Source organism: Patagioenas fasciata, chromosome 8 (genome assembly GCF_037038585.1).
Source record: "Patagioenas fasciata isolate bPatFas1 chromosome 8, bPatFas1.hap1, whole genome shotgun sequence".
Taxonomy (NCBI): domain Eukaryota; kingdom Metazoa; phylum Chordata; class Aves; order Columbiformes; family Columbidae; genus Patagioenas; species Patagioenas fasciata.
In genome coordinates this window covers 9,484,450-9,501,559 of record NC_092527.1, presented here as the reverse complement: position 1 = coordinate 9,501,559, position 17,110 = coordinate 9,484,450, and the positions used below count along the sequence as shown (strand labels likewise).

Genomic DNA, 17,110 nt, shown 5'->3' with positions numbered 1-17,110 from the left:
CCTTCAAGAAACATAGTTTTCAGAGCACGTAAATTCCCATTTTTTACTCTAAAGACTTATGAACATCGGGGAGTTCTACATGCAAATTTCCCCATTCCAAACTCTAATTGATATGCCCTGCTGGGATCTTAAGAGATAATTATTTTCCCTGTGGAGGATTTTTAAATGATATGCCATAATCTGATTTACTGCAAAATGCAGAAGCCTTATTCTGCTATTTCTTACTTAGGTAAAATGCCAATTGCTTTTGCAATGAATTGTCCTTATCTAAGAAAGCAGCAAATCCTGCACAATTAACATACCATTAACAGTAATATAATCTTATCATGTGCATACCACATTCTCTGTTTAGAAAGATCTATCATCATCAATTAATACACCCTGTTTTACATCGAGGTCAAGAAAAACCTCCAAAACACACAGAACAAGAAACTTCCATTTTCCTATAGGAAATTAAAACCCTATCAACTTCAATGGTTATGGAGAAAAATCAATATTTTAGTCAAAATTAGATTTTAGAACTTTCTGGTATCAGATGCAATACTGAAAGTGTAGATTTTCCATTGAAATGCTACATCGGGATGCATAATAATGTATTATATAAAGGTACACTTTTACCCCAGAGAAACAAAGATGCTTGAAGAAGCTATTCATAAATTCTTCTTACAAGCCAGCAATCTTCTTACAAAACCAGTAACACATTAAATCAAATAGAGTGGGATGTGAAACACAGAACTGTAGAAGTTATAAAAATAGACATTGAAACGGAGTGATTCAAGAGAAAACACTGATCTGTGATATTTTCAGAATATCAATCACATTTCCTTGATGAAAGTTCACTTTTCCCCAACTCCTACATTTACTCAAGAGGCATAAAATGGACTTCTTAAGCTTGTAACTGAACATATTATTAATATTTGTTCTTCACCTTCTATTTCAACTACATTTAACATTCAAAGACACAAAAAGGTAAGAATATTTGGGCCACTGTGTAAACCACAGCATTCTTCAAAGAACTAATGATCTTGAAATTATGCAGCCTCGAGGCTCAAACAGATCAGATTCACATAATCAGTAAAAACTTTGCTCTGAACAGATGTAACTGCTGAAGTTTTCATCCCTCCATAATTCTGAACGTGACAGAGTGAATACACTTTTTATAAGATATTAAGTGCCAAAATTTATCTGTAGCTGTGCTGTTTTTCATGCATTTGTTTAATATAAAAGCTTAAGCTTTTGAATTGATGATAATCAGAATTCAGACCTTGACATTCACATACACGAAAATCAAATCAAGTGGTAATAAGATTTCAAGTTAAAGGTCAATACATGCATTGCTTTCTAAGAGTAAAAATATTCTCAATTTTCCTATCATGTTACACTGTTCATTCAAACAGGTTTAATTTCAGAGCAGCATGTTTCTTCAATTGCAATTTTTACAGCTTTTTAAAATTCACAATCAATACAGATTATTAACAATTACTATGTTAACCACTAAGAAAAAATAAACAAATTAATAGAGTATTTGCCCTAGATTTACCATTTGGTCTCCATTTACTACACTAAGCCATGCAAACAGAATGTGAATTTAGACTGAAGGAGCATGACTGAATATCTGTGTTGTGTGACAAACATATAGTGTATGTTCAGTGTGCTGCAATGTGAATTAATTGAAAAAAGTCATACCTGTGGACACAAAGTCTGTATATGATTAGCTGCCATTTGGACAATTTTCGTTCCATCTTCATTTGTTGACAATGAACAAGCAAGATTAGCAACCTTAAATAAAAAAAACAAACGAACAGTTTTGTAAGCAAGTATCCATCAAAAGACTCTCAAACTTGCCAAAAACAGCTCTGCTATAAAGCCTTCATTATTTGGGGAAAACCATTTGTCAAAGAACAGCTGTGAACAAGGAAAAAAAGAAAAAAGGAGCTTCGGAAAGGGGTGACAGTATTGAGAAATCTCATGACCTCTCCCCACTTTAGGTTCAGTACATAATAGCCACAGACTGGTGTCTAGATAACAGCAGGACATTTCAAAGTAAGATCCTAAGGCTGCAGCTTGACTGTGTGTGGCCATGCCTGTTAATGTTTCGGAGCCCTTTAAACCACGTCCAGCTTCTTAATTTTATTTTTAAACTCACTTTTAAGACCTTAAAGATCAAACAACATTTGTCATGATTTGTGGTAATGAAATACAGAATGATTTATGCCCTCAGCTACCCACAGATCGTTACTTTAATTAGTGGTACTATTTGCTACTGAAATAGTTCTATCAGTGCAACTTACATGGAAAATGTATAAGGAAACTTGAAATCTATGAAAGAACGAGTCTGTCATCCATTTTTAGTTTACTATACAACACAGGGATACAGCTTCCTTGATAGGAAAAGAGCTCTTCTGTGATGCTCCACAGTTCAACAAGTTTGAAGAGAGGAAGGAAGATGATCAGCCACTTCAGCTCAACATCAACAGGCTGTAACAGGCTTGACAAAGGCACAAAAGGGGTTGGGATACTGGGATCCAGTACATCTTTTCATCTTACTGAAGTCATATGAGGTCCTTAAGCAAACTACTACACACTTAGTCTTCACTTCCCTCACTGAAGTAGCTGTGTTACATATATACCACTCCAATGTGTTCTGGTTTTGTTAAAAAACAAGTTTCTCTTTTGGTGAATTTACCTGTCAGCTAAAGCCTTCATATTAGCTGCATTTTCCTGGAGAACCAGATACATGTTTTGGTAAACACAACAATGGAATGCGAAGTTATTGATAAGCATGGATGGACATCTCACCAGAGGGGCAACAAGAAACAGGTGACCAAGAAACTGGCCAACTGTGTATAACATTCCATTCACGTGAATACTTCATATAAAAGTGGGAGATCACAAGGATCTAATCCCTTCCTTTTTCCCTTTTCCTTATGGCCAGCATTAAGAGAGGACCTTGCTGGTTGTCCCTACGAACTGAGGCCTAGTGAGAGACGGAATCCAGCTCCGGTTGGTTGCAGAGTCCAATCCAGAACTTAAGGTGCCGGCTCTGCAGTTGCTGAGACTTCCAAGATTGGTTTTGCATATTTTGCATTATTTTCTCTACTCTCTCATTAGTAAAACATTTTTAATTTTTCCAACTCTCTTCTCTCTGTCCTTCTTTTCCTCCTGATCACCTGTCCTTAGTGGGAAGCGGGGGGCAAAAGGGAGAAGTGGCAGGAAGAGGAGGTTAACAATACATCTGCCAGGGTTTTATTGTCACCCTGCAATCTAAACGCTCGACAAATGTTAATGTATATCAACAACTGTCTGAGAAACCGACCTCAGTATCACTGCAAATACCAACACAGATACAAACATAGATAGGCACAGCTAATCTGCAATTATTCAAAACTCATACAACGAGTTCTACAGTCCAGCTGCTGCAAAACAAAAACAAATCTTAATTTATCAACATTTTAGGACACTATTCCTAACAAAGAATAATAGTTCAATGATGATCTATTACTAAAGGCTTTTATTGTTATTACTTAATTGACTAAAATAATAACAAGGAGTTAGCGCATAGCCAAATTACTTCCTTCTCCTATCCAAAATTAACAAGAGACTAAGACACTTTCAGAAGAGGATGAAGGCTAGAATGCATGACCTTCTGTGTACACCTGTACCTACACACAAATACTTCAATCTAGCCTGAGTACTCCACTACAACTTACTGGTTCTCCACCAGTGTGACGTGTTAACTTGACCACATAAAAAATAAGGGTAAAGACCAAAGAAATCCAGTTTTCATAGATGTTTTCTCTTTTATTTGAAGTCAACTCCCATGTGTTTGGGTTTTTTCCTAATATTTGAGAAAAATAGTTTTTGCTCCTGTGCATCCCCTTCTGACTCTTCAGCTCTAAGTTACCTTCAGATGCTCTGGTATCATCATAATACAACTCCAAAGGATGCTATTATCTCCCTTCCAAAAAAATTAGTTCCTTTTCTTTGTGTTGAAGGTCGGGTTTTTCCCCATATTGGTTACAACAACAAATTCACATTGGTTATGACTATTTTAATTTATTTGCCTCTGTCACTGAGCTGCTTGTGTATCCCAAATGTAACACTGTTTTCATTCACACTCCATTAATATACCATCATATACAAAAAGCATTCTACAAAACTCAGTGCAAATATTATTGATCTATTTTTAAAGAGCTCCCCAATGTCTAAAGCAGTAACATTTCAAAGATTTAAACAAAAAACAAAACCAAAACAAAACAGAAAAACCACACACAACCACAATAACAAGCCATTCCACCAGGACAAAATAAACTCTCTCAGCAGCTTTTTCTCTTTGCCATGCAGTTCCTCATGTTTTCCAACTTCATTTCACAGATCCCCTGCAAATGTGCGATACTTAACTCCTGTTTATTGTTAAGAAGAGTTTTAAGATTGAGTTCTCTGCTTTAAGCAATGTATGTTTTGTCCCCATCTTGATGTGCAAGGCAGATACAGAGACAGCTTAAGACAATTTGTTATCTTGTTTCCCACTGGCTGAAATGCCTCGGTACAAATCCAGTCGTTGACATAGATTGTGTCATAGAATCACAGAATAATGATTTAGGTTGGAATATGTTTCCAGAGGTCATACAGTCCAAAACCCCTGCTCAAAATACAAGAGTAAACTCTATACCGATCTGTGTCAATGGCTCTGTGTAGCACATCAGCACCTAGGGACAAATTATGTATGTTCCCAGATGATGTCGAAGATTAGAAAGGTAAAAAAGTGTGGCTCTTCTCTGACAAAACATGCTGAGGTTGGGAACAATCTCTTAATCCACAAGTATTCTATTTTATTTTAAGTAAACATACATGAGGGTTTCTAATATATATAGGAAAAAAAAAAAAAAACCTGTTTCTGATCTTATACTTCTCCTGATTCTTCAGCTCTAAGTATTCCTTGGTGATGGCACAATTCATAACAGTATTCTCAAAACACTAGCAGTAAACTAAGGATATAAACATTAGGAATTTATGTTAATCCCCTTTGCAACCATAAACATCATTATTATAACCGTCATTATTATTATTTACATTAGATGTCTTTTAAAATCAATTAAGAAAGTAGTATTCGGTTACTTTAGAGTAAAAACATATATATATGTGTGTGTATATATATGGAGATATATATATATATATATGTGTATCTCAATTTCTGCTGGGTATTTGGAATTCATACTACAGTGCTATACCAACACTGAATTTAGTCCTTTGCCTTACATTTTGGTTGATATTAGCAAATCTTTTGTTTCCACTAGAGAATGGCTAGAATTTTCTTCTTCTGGTATATTTCAGTGGCATCACTTTTCTACACGTAGTTTATGCATAAGGATTTTCTATTATATCAATCTCAGTAGGTGATTAGACTAACATCTGTTCCACCCAAAAGACAATCCAGATTCCAATACATCATTAGCATGGTCTCAAGCATCAGTAACTGTCTCCTGAAGAGATCTCCTTAACACAAACACAATAAGTCAAATAAATCAAATGGAAAGAGGCAAAGGGCAGGGAAGCAGAGGGCAGGCATGTGATTTTTCCAAGTATAGGGCAGGACATACAAGAACCTGAAGTCTCTTTTGAGTAGTCACAGCTCAGAAGATACTTTATTTGTAGGAGTTGAGAGCAACTGAATACTTAACTGGGGAATAACATTTTAATTGCAGCATTACAGCAGTCAACGTCGCTTTTGATAAAACATAGATACTATATGTGAATTTATTTTAACTGTTAGTCCGCTCTCATCCAAATATAAATGAAAAAAGGTATGTACATATTTTTTGTTCTAATTTTTCAGTATACTGAACTATCTTGTACAAGTTTATTACATGTTCTTGGATTCTACCACTAGGCTTTATTCATGAAGTCTTGTGAAGTGTTTTCAGGAAAATGACTACTCATACACAAAAATGTCATGGAAAAACTAGGAAGGTCAACAATAAAAAATTACTCTATACTTTTTGAGGAAAAGACTACACTGATGTATGTATGTCTCCTAGTCACTGCTGCAATTTTATATGCATTTATTATGACTCTGTGCATTTTTATGAGCTGAATAAAACTTACATAGACTAGAATATTTGTTTAGAGTGAAAAAAATGTATTCCTGTGGACTAAAAACTTACCTCCAGAAGGCAATAATGTAATTTCACAATGTTGCTTGTTGGCCGATCCATTTTCTACCATAAAACTTAATTTCTTTCCAGATCAAATCAAAGAGTAATACTGAGCTATTTATAAGCTGCTACCAGAGATTATATGGGGTTTTTTGCATTGTTATAAAATACTTCAGGTCAAAAGCTACACTGTTACTTTAATTTTTAGTAGTTTTTACTTTTGTGGGAATAAAGTTAGAAACTATATTCAGCAATGCATTTGTTATATTGCTTTCCCTGACCTTTTCAGTTTTCATCTTCCACTTTTCCAAAAAGGTGCCTGAATCTGTGTGTTTAAGTACTGTGGGGCACTATAGATCTCTTAGTCATCTTTGGGTTTCTTTTGCACTTAATTTTGCACATCTCCCACTTTCTGCAGAACTGAATGACAGAGTAATCTGTTAATGCCATAATCACTACTGATTTGACAAAATTAGCTCTACCTTGTACACTGGAGGCTTAGCACTGCTCCTGTTCAACTGTAACCAGCCACCCTGTTAACATAAGAAACCCTTCAGAGTATTATGTAACTTCAAATGTGTCCTGTAATGTTATTTGCCAAGCATGCTCAAGATTCTATTTCCATAATTAATTAATAAAGGGTATTCGAATACCAGTTGACTAGATTGTTCTCTATAATTTAACCAACATAAGCCTAGACTAACCCACTGCAACCACTTTATTTCAAGCACCATGCGCCCAGACAAGTCCTCTCTCATACATGTTCCTTCAAGAGCTTGTTTTGTTAAACTGGACCTCAACCAAAATAAAAATGGAAAATAAATGAAATAAATACAGTACTCCAAGGCAAAGATCACATCTGCATAAGGGAGAACTCCGCACAGTAATATTTCAGAAATACTTTCCTTGGTTCAATGCAGGGCCACATTAAGGTTTCTCTCACTGCTCTGGGTCACAGTAAACACAGCTGAAGAACGAAGTTAAAGATTCCCTCTCTAGACCTCAATGTGCAGAACCCTGGTTACAACCAAATAAAAGATATTATATTTTGATTACATCTGTGCTCTGGCAAACCAAGGCCGCTGAAGAGATCACTAAACAGAAACTGTCTACGTGTATGACCTGTGTCTCAATGACGGTTTCCTAAAAAATGTACCATCCATACCAGCACCAAACTTTAATGTGGTGGAATAACCACAAATTGACCTGAAGAAAGGTCCTTCTGTGGGCAGGTGAAACAGCAGGTGAAATATCTAAATGGAAACTATATGAAACCTCTCCCTTAGCACCATTTGCTGAAATGCCAGCAACAGAGGGCTTTCCAGCAGTACCATACAAGTACAGAAATACAAAGAAAACTACCTCAAAAGGAGAATAGGACAAGGAAACAAGTGAATAAAACTCATTTTATTGCCTTGTCCCTACCTTGTTCTTCGTGAAGACAGAAAAAAAATGACAGTAAATGACAAAAAATATTTTGGTAGTAGTTATACTAAATCAGGAGAAAGCATGGTTTTCAAAGGAGAAAGCAACTATCCAATTTTATAATGATATAACCAATAATCAACATTTCGATTTTCCTTATCTCAGCTTGACAACAAACATGGTAAAGAACAAAGCAGTTAGCCATGAATCAAGAAAAAAGGCCATCAATCGTCCAAAGAACTAGTCAACGCCTTACAGTATCTAAGAACTCACTGCCAGAATATGGAGTCCTTGACTGAACTGGGCACCACACACACAGACGTGCTTTAAACAGCTTAGTGAGCTGGGGTCCACTGTCTGGTACCAGTAGGACACAACAAACATCTATCACCAGTGAAGGCCAGTAAGGATCAAGGTGGATCAACCAGTTCTCAAAACAAACACAACATCTCAAATTCCAAACCGTATTTTCCAGTTTTTAAACAAAATATCATTTTATCCGAAGCAATAATTTTGCCTGTTCAACTCCCCATCAACTAATCATTTTGTATCTTCTTAAGTGTGTCACAGTGTAAAATTCGTAAATATCTCTTTCTGTATGAACATTTTTTTCCTTTCCTCCCTACATGAAACCTTTTATCTCCAGCACCTAAATAATAAAGAGGCAAATACAACATATAAAATAAACTGTTGTCAGAATACTCAAGATTTCAGGCTCTTTTACTCTGTAAAACAAAGGTAAGATCCAAACATATGCAAGAATACACTCTCATTTATTTTATTACTCACTATTCAAATACTCCACAAACCAATACCTATTATCTTTGTTTTAAGGATTCTTCTGTTACACTAAATAACACATGGTTTTGTCATACAAATACCCAAGCATACTCAGGTGACCTTTATTTTCCCCCACCACAATATCTTAGACTCTTCCTGTTGTCATAATCGAAATCTTCTCCTCTTTGCCTCTGACTGGTTAACTGAGATAGAAATCAATCCAAGAAGATAAAGCATACTTCCCTCAAGATGCATACACCCTCTATTATTTAAATCAGCGTGAGTTAAGAAGACACAGTATGCTAACCAAATGAAAGATCACAGCTCTCACTTAGCACTTAATATTAGTGGAGCAGAAGAGGAAACAGACTTCTTTCCAGCAGTGTAATCACTTAGTTACAATACCAGAAAGAATTCTCCTATCTTTCATTTCAATATAAATGTTTTCAATACCTTGAAGAAGTAGGACATCTGACAAAGAAAACATTATATGATTTTTTTTGAATGAGAAACAAAAACACAGTTCAAGTGCCAGTTCTTAAGAGTTCAAAATTGGATACTTATCATTTTACAAAAACAGCTATGCCTTAAGCACATTGTTCTGATGCAATATCTGAGTTAGTTTAACATGCTACAGACTTATATTTTTATAAATAAAAGGTCCATCATATTAAGCATAAATTAATTGAAAATACATGAAAAACAGAATTCATCTCTGTGAAGCTGCAGAAACAACCACTCAGAAATATAATAATTACTGTACCACAAATACTTACATGAGGGGGAAGGACAACCCACCAACAAACCCACAGATAATCAAAGGAAATGAAAGATCAGTGCAACAAAACATACCTTCAGAATTTAATCTATCTCAGGATAAGCCTTTCACAGAACTTCCACCTTCACTGAAAGTACAGCAATTCATTCTACATCTAACATTAATACCGATCACCTTCTTCAGATACTTATTTAGTATACAGCAGTACATGTTTCTGGAATAGGTATTTTTTGCATTAAGAAGCAGTTCATCTATATTCTACTTCATTTCCAACTATCATTAACTACTGGAACAGAATTGTAGATGTACATGGTGGTTGTGAACTTATAGTCAAACCTAGGATGAGAATAATAGAGGAGTCAACAATAACATCTTGAGGGTTAACTACACTTGAATGAAGTCTGACATGCAGAATGTTAATGCACATTACCTAGGATCATAAATGAACTCTCCAGCAACAAACGAAACACTTTCTTCTCCATAGCTAAAAAGAAACAAGACAGGGAGATACAAACATACACTCGCTCTGTAACACAAACTCAATTCACTGTATTACCAGAAATAAAGTAGCTCACATGACCATACAAACTGTTATATTAATTACCATACATCCACCATTAACAGTACCTACTTTATTCTCTGCAGGACACAGTACTGTCTTGCAAATTGTGCGTGACAAATTTTAAAAAAAAAAAAAAAAACCAAAACTGTTTATGCTCTAAAACTTACTACAGAATTCAGCATGTCCAATTTCCCTTAAAGAAAACGTCTTGAGACCAAGCAAAATTTCACGATGATGGGTTGTCCCTTTGTTCACAAGGCTAAGAGCAAAAGGACTTCCTCAGACATTATGCCCGAAATCAGTGCAGCAACTTTGTATTACTTTGTATTTCCTTGCAAACTACTCAAGTTCAATGATAGTAGCAACAACCAAAGGACTACTAAAACATACCAATGTATAGGAGGAGATTCTACTTTCACTTACATGTAAAAATCCTAAATACTGTCACTGAAATTGGTTAAGGTTTGCACCAAAAGGTGTCACTGACTTTCCAGAAACACACTGTTTTATGCCCTAGTTATTCAATTTCACCAAATCAGTACCGCAAAATAAACACACAAAACCATGGATAGCAGCATACAGCTAGTAAACTAGGACCATTACAGTATTAAGGCAGTATTTTTAATTATTAACAGTACATATTTGTTAGTAGTACAATGAAAATCCAAATTAAACTATTGATGGAATAAATATGTAACAAAAATGGGAAACAGTATAAAGCTGCTTATCTTTTCATACTGCATAACAAGAAGGATTAGACCTGAAACTTTAGGCTTTCTTACTGCCAACCCTGACAAGACTTCTCCTCAAAAGGGAAAAAAAAGTTATGTCATAGAAGTAAACTTCCTGATATCCATGTAAAAGTGCAGTGGAAGGTGTTATGGCCCTCCAGAAACCAGGGGGTAGGGGGAAGAAGAAGTGTCATCCAAACTTTTTCAAGATTCAGCTCGGGGCAATATCTGAATCCTAGCACTCGGAAAACCTCCCCATACCAAGTACAAGGTCCATTTCCCAGTTTAAAATATGAGATTTATTAAAGAAAGCAGACCAGAGCCTAAGGCACCTTATGTTATACACAACCATGAGCTCCTCCTACCTCACACAAATGAACACATCAAGTGACTTTGAAAAATTATTTTCAAATATTGTTTTTTTCAGAAAGAATAAGTGTCTCATTTCAGAACTTGTCATGAGTTAAGTCTCTCAGTACTGTTGGAATCTCTCTCCAGCCTGACTTTTTCTCTCTCCAGTCTTTGGGACAGGAGAGCACCACCTGAATGCTAAACGGCATGCAGACCTCACAGCACACTTGCACACAGAAAAAATAAATAAATATATATTATTTTCAGAAAAACTTTTGGCTTTACACTTTACAATTAACTGGATGACTCATTTTCCCCCCCAGGCTCTCCAACAGTTGAAATGTTGACAACTGCTTTTTCCTGGAATTAAAATAAAGGTAAGTAACTCAGAGAAACGCTCACAGAGAAGACGACTTTAATGATTACCAGAAAGTAAGGTACAGCCCTTCATACAGCCTCATTCAAGGCAGGAAACAATCACAGAACAGATGCATAAATTATCTGCCATAAAGAAAAAATACCTTCATTTCACAGAGTTACACAGGATACAATCTACCTTAATGTTTCCAGTATTGTTACAAAGATCTTCAGTCTATTTTCGTCCTGCTTCCACTCAACAGGATTTCAAAACATAACACCCAGAGAAGGACACCTTCACCAGGCAATCGCCAAAAAAGCTTTAAAGATAAGGATAATAAATAACAGGTAAGTAAAAATACTGACCAAAACACTAAACTAAAGTGAAAGCTTGATGTTGCTTAAATGCAGTCTTCACGCAAAAAAGAAAAAAAAAAGTCAAACACTCTGACTGAAAGAACTGAAAATGTAGCAATCCTGGAAAAAACGTACTTAACATATTGTTTTCTATTGTTGCCTCAGAGACTGGTATTTTACATTTTAGGCTGTAGAAAAACAGGATTTGAAACAACAACCACTTAGCTTGCTGCATGCAAAAGGTAAACATCACCTTTCAACATCAACGACTTCACGAGGAAGAAAGCCACAGATATTACCAGGTTTTAGCGGCCGGACCTGCCCTGGGCCTTGCGCTGCCCGCCCGGTTCTCCCCTCCAGCTCCCAGCAGCTCGGCCCTCACAGGAGCCCCGGCTGGGAACGGGAGAACCCTCCTTACCGAAGATGAAACTATATGCTTGGCAATCAACGTTAAAAGCTCGATAAAGAAATGCTGCAACCCAACTCACCCGCTCCAGGCAGGCCGACCCACTGGCACCGGCTCCACCACGGCACAAAGACCAGGCGGCCCTCGAACCTTCCAGAAAGGGCGGGGCGTTGCCAGGGACGGGGCGTTGCCGGGGGGCCCACGTGAGTCCTCCGTCCCGTAGCCGGAAAGCTTAAAAGAGCCTTTACATTAAAGAAGTGGCTTCGTCAAAAGACACTTTAAACACCCTGATTTCCTACTGTCAATGGTTTTGTTTTCTTCCCGCTGAATATTAACCACACAGGACAGGCGGGAGGTCTGGGTGTGTCCTAACTCTATTAAAAAATTTCCAGTACTGAAGCAAATTGGAATTTAAAATTTAAAGCTGTGAACATGCTTAGGAAGCTTTTTATTAAATACTCAAGCCAATTGTGTTTGCAGTAGCTATAAAACAATCTGTATTTCACTCAGTGAAGTACACACCTATGTATACTAAATAACTAAGTTGTCTGTAAACCAAAATAAACGTTTTACTGCTCCATTGGTAAAAATCTAATCAGTGCCACAGGCACGCAGTATATTCTTATGGATTACATTATGTCATTACTGCATTACAGTATATTCTTGGGCATTTACTATAGGCCACATTGCAAATATCTTACAAAAATATACTGAAATCATCTCATTCATTTTTTCCCTTTCTTTATCCCCTAAATGAATATCTGAGTAATTTTCCCCAGGTTCATTAGTTTTCCCTCTCCTCTTTGTGAATGGTGTCATGAGCTGTGTTCCTGCAGCTGTTGTGCAAGCCATCTACAGACAGTGATTCCAATCGCACTGGAGCTGGAGGTAGTCTCCCAGCTACTGCAGTTTATATGGGAATAAATGCTGTACTAACATAAAATGTTCCTGTGCCAGTGGAAGTCTCTATTTCATGTTAATTGAGTTTAAAGGTCCATAAAACATTTTATAAGTAATACTTGACTCATTTTTGCAATGTGATCTCTGGTCTAGGAAAGGTAAAATTGGTCACAAAGGAAAACACTAAAACCGTTTATAAGCCTTGCAACCAAAATGTACATATAAAATCATCCAGATTTCCAAACTGCAGATTGCAATGCAGTCTGAGGCATTGTGTGGGCTCACCCTTAAGTGTGTGCATAGAATTCAAAGCGTTGGATTGTGATCCTGCTAAATTCACCGACAAAGCACCTGTGGAGACTGTATCTTGTTTACAGTATGCTGGCCTCGAAATAAGGCAACCGAATTCACTGTTCAGCACCATAAAGCAACGCACAGATGAAACAATCCTAACACACAGTGAACATCCATCCAACAACAACAGAGTAAGAGATGTGGGGCTTACTAACATGTTTCAAAGAAAACAAATCTCTGTGCAAGAAGTTTAGAATAACTTACAAATTATTCCTAATCAAGGGCTGACAGGGTACATGTTAATTAAGCTGAAACTCCAAATGGTGATCTGAACTTCCCATCACAAAAGTACATGGGATATGGCTACTACTGTCCCTCTATGCCTTCACTGGAGCGGCTCGGTAAAAGCTTTAATTCTGTCCTACTGAGTCTACCGAGGAGGCTCCTGCCGTCTAGCAAGACCAGCCTGTGTATTTCAGAAAAAGAAAGAAAAGAAAGATTTAGAAATTTGTCACAAACTCCGTATTTTGAATTCTAAGCTAACAGTTACTAAAAAGCAATTTAATATAATGATGTTAAAATGTGAGCAATGCCATCTCCTTGGAAGTAACTATGCTACATTATGGCACATTGCTTGAGTTTGTTGTTCAGTTTCTTTTAAAGAGCTTCAGCAGAGGATGAATTACACCAAAGGGAAATACCTAGCAGTATGTGCCTTTTGTCTCAGCCAAGCTCTCAAAAAAAACCCTACCCAACTTCCTCCTTAAACAAAGATCACTTGCTTTCCTTGTGATAAGAAATTCTAGTCCATGACTTCCCACAGTAGGTTTTCTGGATAATTTTCTCGCCTTTTTTTTTTTTTGTTATTTTTTTGGAGGCAAGTTCAGCAACTATTATTTATGCTCTTAAGTCTACATTATGCAAGGATTTGTTCTACTTTTTGTTTTCTTGCCTCAAATATAGGATATTAGATAGCCTAAGTATTGTGCACAAACTGCATTTCCAAATAAAACTTTTCTCAGTTATTTTAATATATTAAAAGAATTCTCATTACCAAATACAGCAAAAAGCATCACTCTGGCAGTGGGGGGAAAATACTCATTCAAAAGTCATTCGATAGTGGTAAAATAACTAGATTCCTAGAAAAGTGAGTAAATCAAACAAGCAAACATGCTGCCTCATCCTCTAGAAAATAATCTTAAAAATCATAGAATGCTTTGGTTTGGAAGGGATCATCTAGTCCAATCCCCCTGCAATAAGCAGGAGCACCTTCAACTAGATGAGGTTGCTCAAAGCCTCACCCAGCCTGGCCTTGAATATTTCCAGGGATGGGGCACTCACAGCTGCTCTGGGCAGCCTGTTCCAGTGTCTCTCCACACTCACTCATCATTTAAAAAAAAAAATAAAATAAAATTCTTCCTTACATTTAATCTACATCTACCCTCTTTCCATTTACAGCCATTACCCCTTGTCCTACCACTACAGGTCTTGGTAAAAAAACAATTTATCTCCATCTTTTTTATAAGACCCCTTGAAGTACTGAAAAGCCACAGTAATTTCCCTCCGGAGCTTCTCTTCTCCAGGCTGAACACCCCTGCTCTCTCAGACTGTCCTCCCAGCAGAGCTGTTCCAGCCTCAGATTATTTTTGTGGCCTCCCCTGGACCCACTCCAGCAGGTCCACGCTGTCTTGTTCCGGAGGCCCCAGAGCTGGACACAGTGCTCCAGGTGGGGTCTCACCAGAGCAGAGGAACAGAATCACTTCTCTCGACCTGCTGACCATGCTCCTTTAAGTGCAGCCCGGGACACAACTGGCTTTCTGGGCTGCAATCACACACCACAGGCTTGTAGCTGATTTTTCATCTACCAGTACCCTCAAGTCCTTTTCCACATGGCTGCTTTCAATTAATTCATCTGCCAGTCTGTACTGGTGATTGCCCCAACCCAGGTGCAGGACATTGCCCTTGGCTTGATGCACTTCATGAGGTTCACATGGGCCCACTTCTTGAGCCTATCAAGGCCTCTCTGGATGGCATCTCCTCCCTCAAGCTTATCAACTGCACCAGCTTTGTGTAATCCACAGACTTGCTGAGCATGCTCTCAATCCCACTGTCAACACCATTAATGAAGATATCGACCAGTACAGATCCCAGTTCGGGCCCCTGAAGTACACCACTTGTTACTGATCTCCATTTGGACACTAAGTCTTTGACTGCAGCCACCCAGCCCATCTGGATGCAGCCATGCAGCCAATTCCTTATCCATCAAACAGTCCATCCATCAAACTCTTATCTCCCCACTTTAGCAACAAGGATGTTGTATGGGACCATGTCTACATAGACAATACCGGGTGCTGTTCCCGTATGCCCCAACACAGTCACTCCATTGTAGAAGGCTATCAGATTAGTCAGGCATGATTTGCACTTTGGGAAGCCATGCTGGCTGTCCCTAATCACCTCCCTGTCATTCATATGTCTCTTGAGTTCTCTTAGCCTGTGGAATAACAATGTACAACAAAACCTCATGTTTTAGGCTACAAATATGTTTTCCAAAAGAGGTGAAATTAATGCAAACCTGTTTGTATTCATGCATGCATACATATATATACAAATATGTATATATTTATGCACACACACACGTATGTTAGACTTAAAGATATGTTTCTCTGTCCTCAAGAACGTGAGATCCCATTAGCCAATTTTGAGCCAACAGGGGCCAGACTGTTTGACAGGAGGACAGCAGCCTCAAATAGATGCACTTCTGACAATTTGCATAGATGGTCACATAGAACAAAGGATATTCAACTGCCTCCATTGCCAGGAACAAACCTCCTCCTTCACCAGATATCACAGCATCCTTGTTCCAAGGAAAAAAAAAAAGAAAAGGCAAACAAAAACACACACCAAACCCTAACAAGTACACACACCACACACTCACAGAGATGTTTGGTATTTAAGAAGCACAAGCTTTAGTAAACTGATGTTAACATTATGATGACCTGTGCCTTTTTTAGCACCTTCAGAATTACTCTGTTATAGGTGACTGGCTCATTACAGATCAGTATGATCAAAACTATGAGACTTTTGGGGATGGGAGATGGAATCACAATTATCACAATTTCTAATATTCTGAGGGACTTCTCTAAATCTGGTTTCTGCAGTAATACAAGAAAAAAGTCACCGCCACTGTACTTGTGCCAGCTCTTTACACTATTAGCAAAAATGTTAACCAAGCGTATTATTATGATGATGAGAAATCCATGCTGAACCTAGACAATTTCCTTTTTGGAGCTCACATACCTTATAGTACACCCTGCCTCACCGTACTGGTGGCTGACATTTCTAGCTAGTGAAATATGCCCCTCAGACATAGTCTGATAAATCTTTGGGTTGTTTATCTTTTGTTCCCTTGCTTCACACTTATGCAATAAAGGCTGTGATTAAGAGGATTAATGAAAATGTCACCATTTATCACCTGAAGCTCAATCAGTAATAGGAAAGTTGGGCCTTATTTGATTAATTATATAAAGGTGCAAAAATTCTCACATTATGAATTCAGAACTTGCAGCGAGGTGCTGGAACTCTCTGAGGCCCAAAATAGCAAGGTTCAAAGTATTAAAGTTTATGTACACTTAGAAGTACATGCTTGAACATAAGCTAATTTTATTGAATTAATTTTCTTAATTCACTATTTTGACCACATTAGATCTCCATTAAGCATCCATTTACCAGCTGCAATACATCAAGAACAAGTTACCTGTCTTTAAAGGCCTTCTTCCAGCTGCCTGACACCTCTCAAATCCTGTTGCCAGGCTTCTTCTATCAGAATTTAAAGCATGTGTGCATTTTCCTGTGCTGCCTTTCATTTTAGAAATAATTCCACACATCCCCATAATTGCTACTACCATCTTTAGGCCTCCCTTTAGCGTGCGATCTGCAAACAACCAACAACCAGAGCAACACTTGACAACAGAGGGTTTGTAGTCTGTAACCAGTAAGGCTGCCTATACTGTTGAT

The 17,110-nt window shown here is 37.5% G+C and overlaps 1 protein-coding gene across 8 annotated transcripts in view; it reads right to left on the bottom strand.

Annotated features, from left to right (window-relative positions):
• The window catches only part of CTNNA3 (catenin alpha 3), a 450,315-nt gene that overhangs the window by 139,795 nt on the left and 293,410 nt on the right, over positions 1–17,110 (bottom strand). For 5 of the 8 annotated variants that reach the window (XM_065843203.2, XM_065843202.2, XM_065843205.2 and 2 more), the window contains one exon: positions 1,687–1,779. The exons of 1 other annotated variant lie outside the window; for it this stretch is intronic. In XM_065843203.2, coding sequence (XP_065699275.1) covers positions 1,687–1,779 — 93 coding nt within the window. Of the gene's footprint in view, positions 1–1,686; positions 1,780–11,984; positions 12,071–17,110 lie in introns of those variants that run through there. 2 more of the 8 variants (XM_071811662.1, XM_071811663.1) reach the window with 2 other exon arrangements.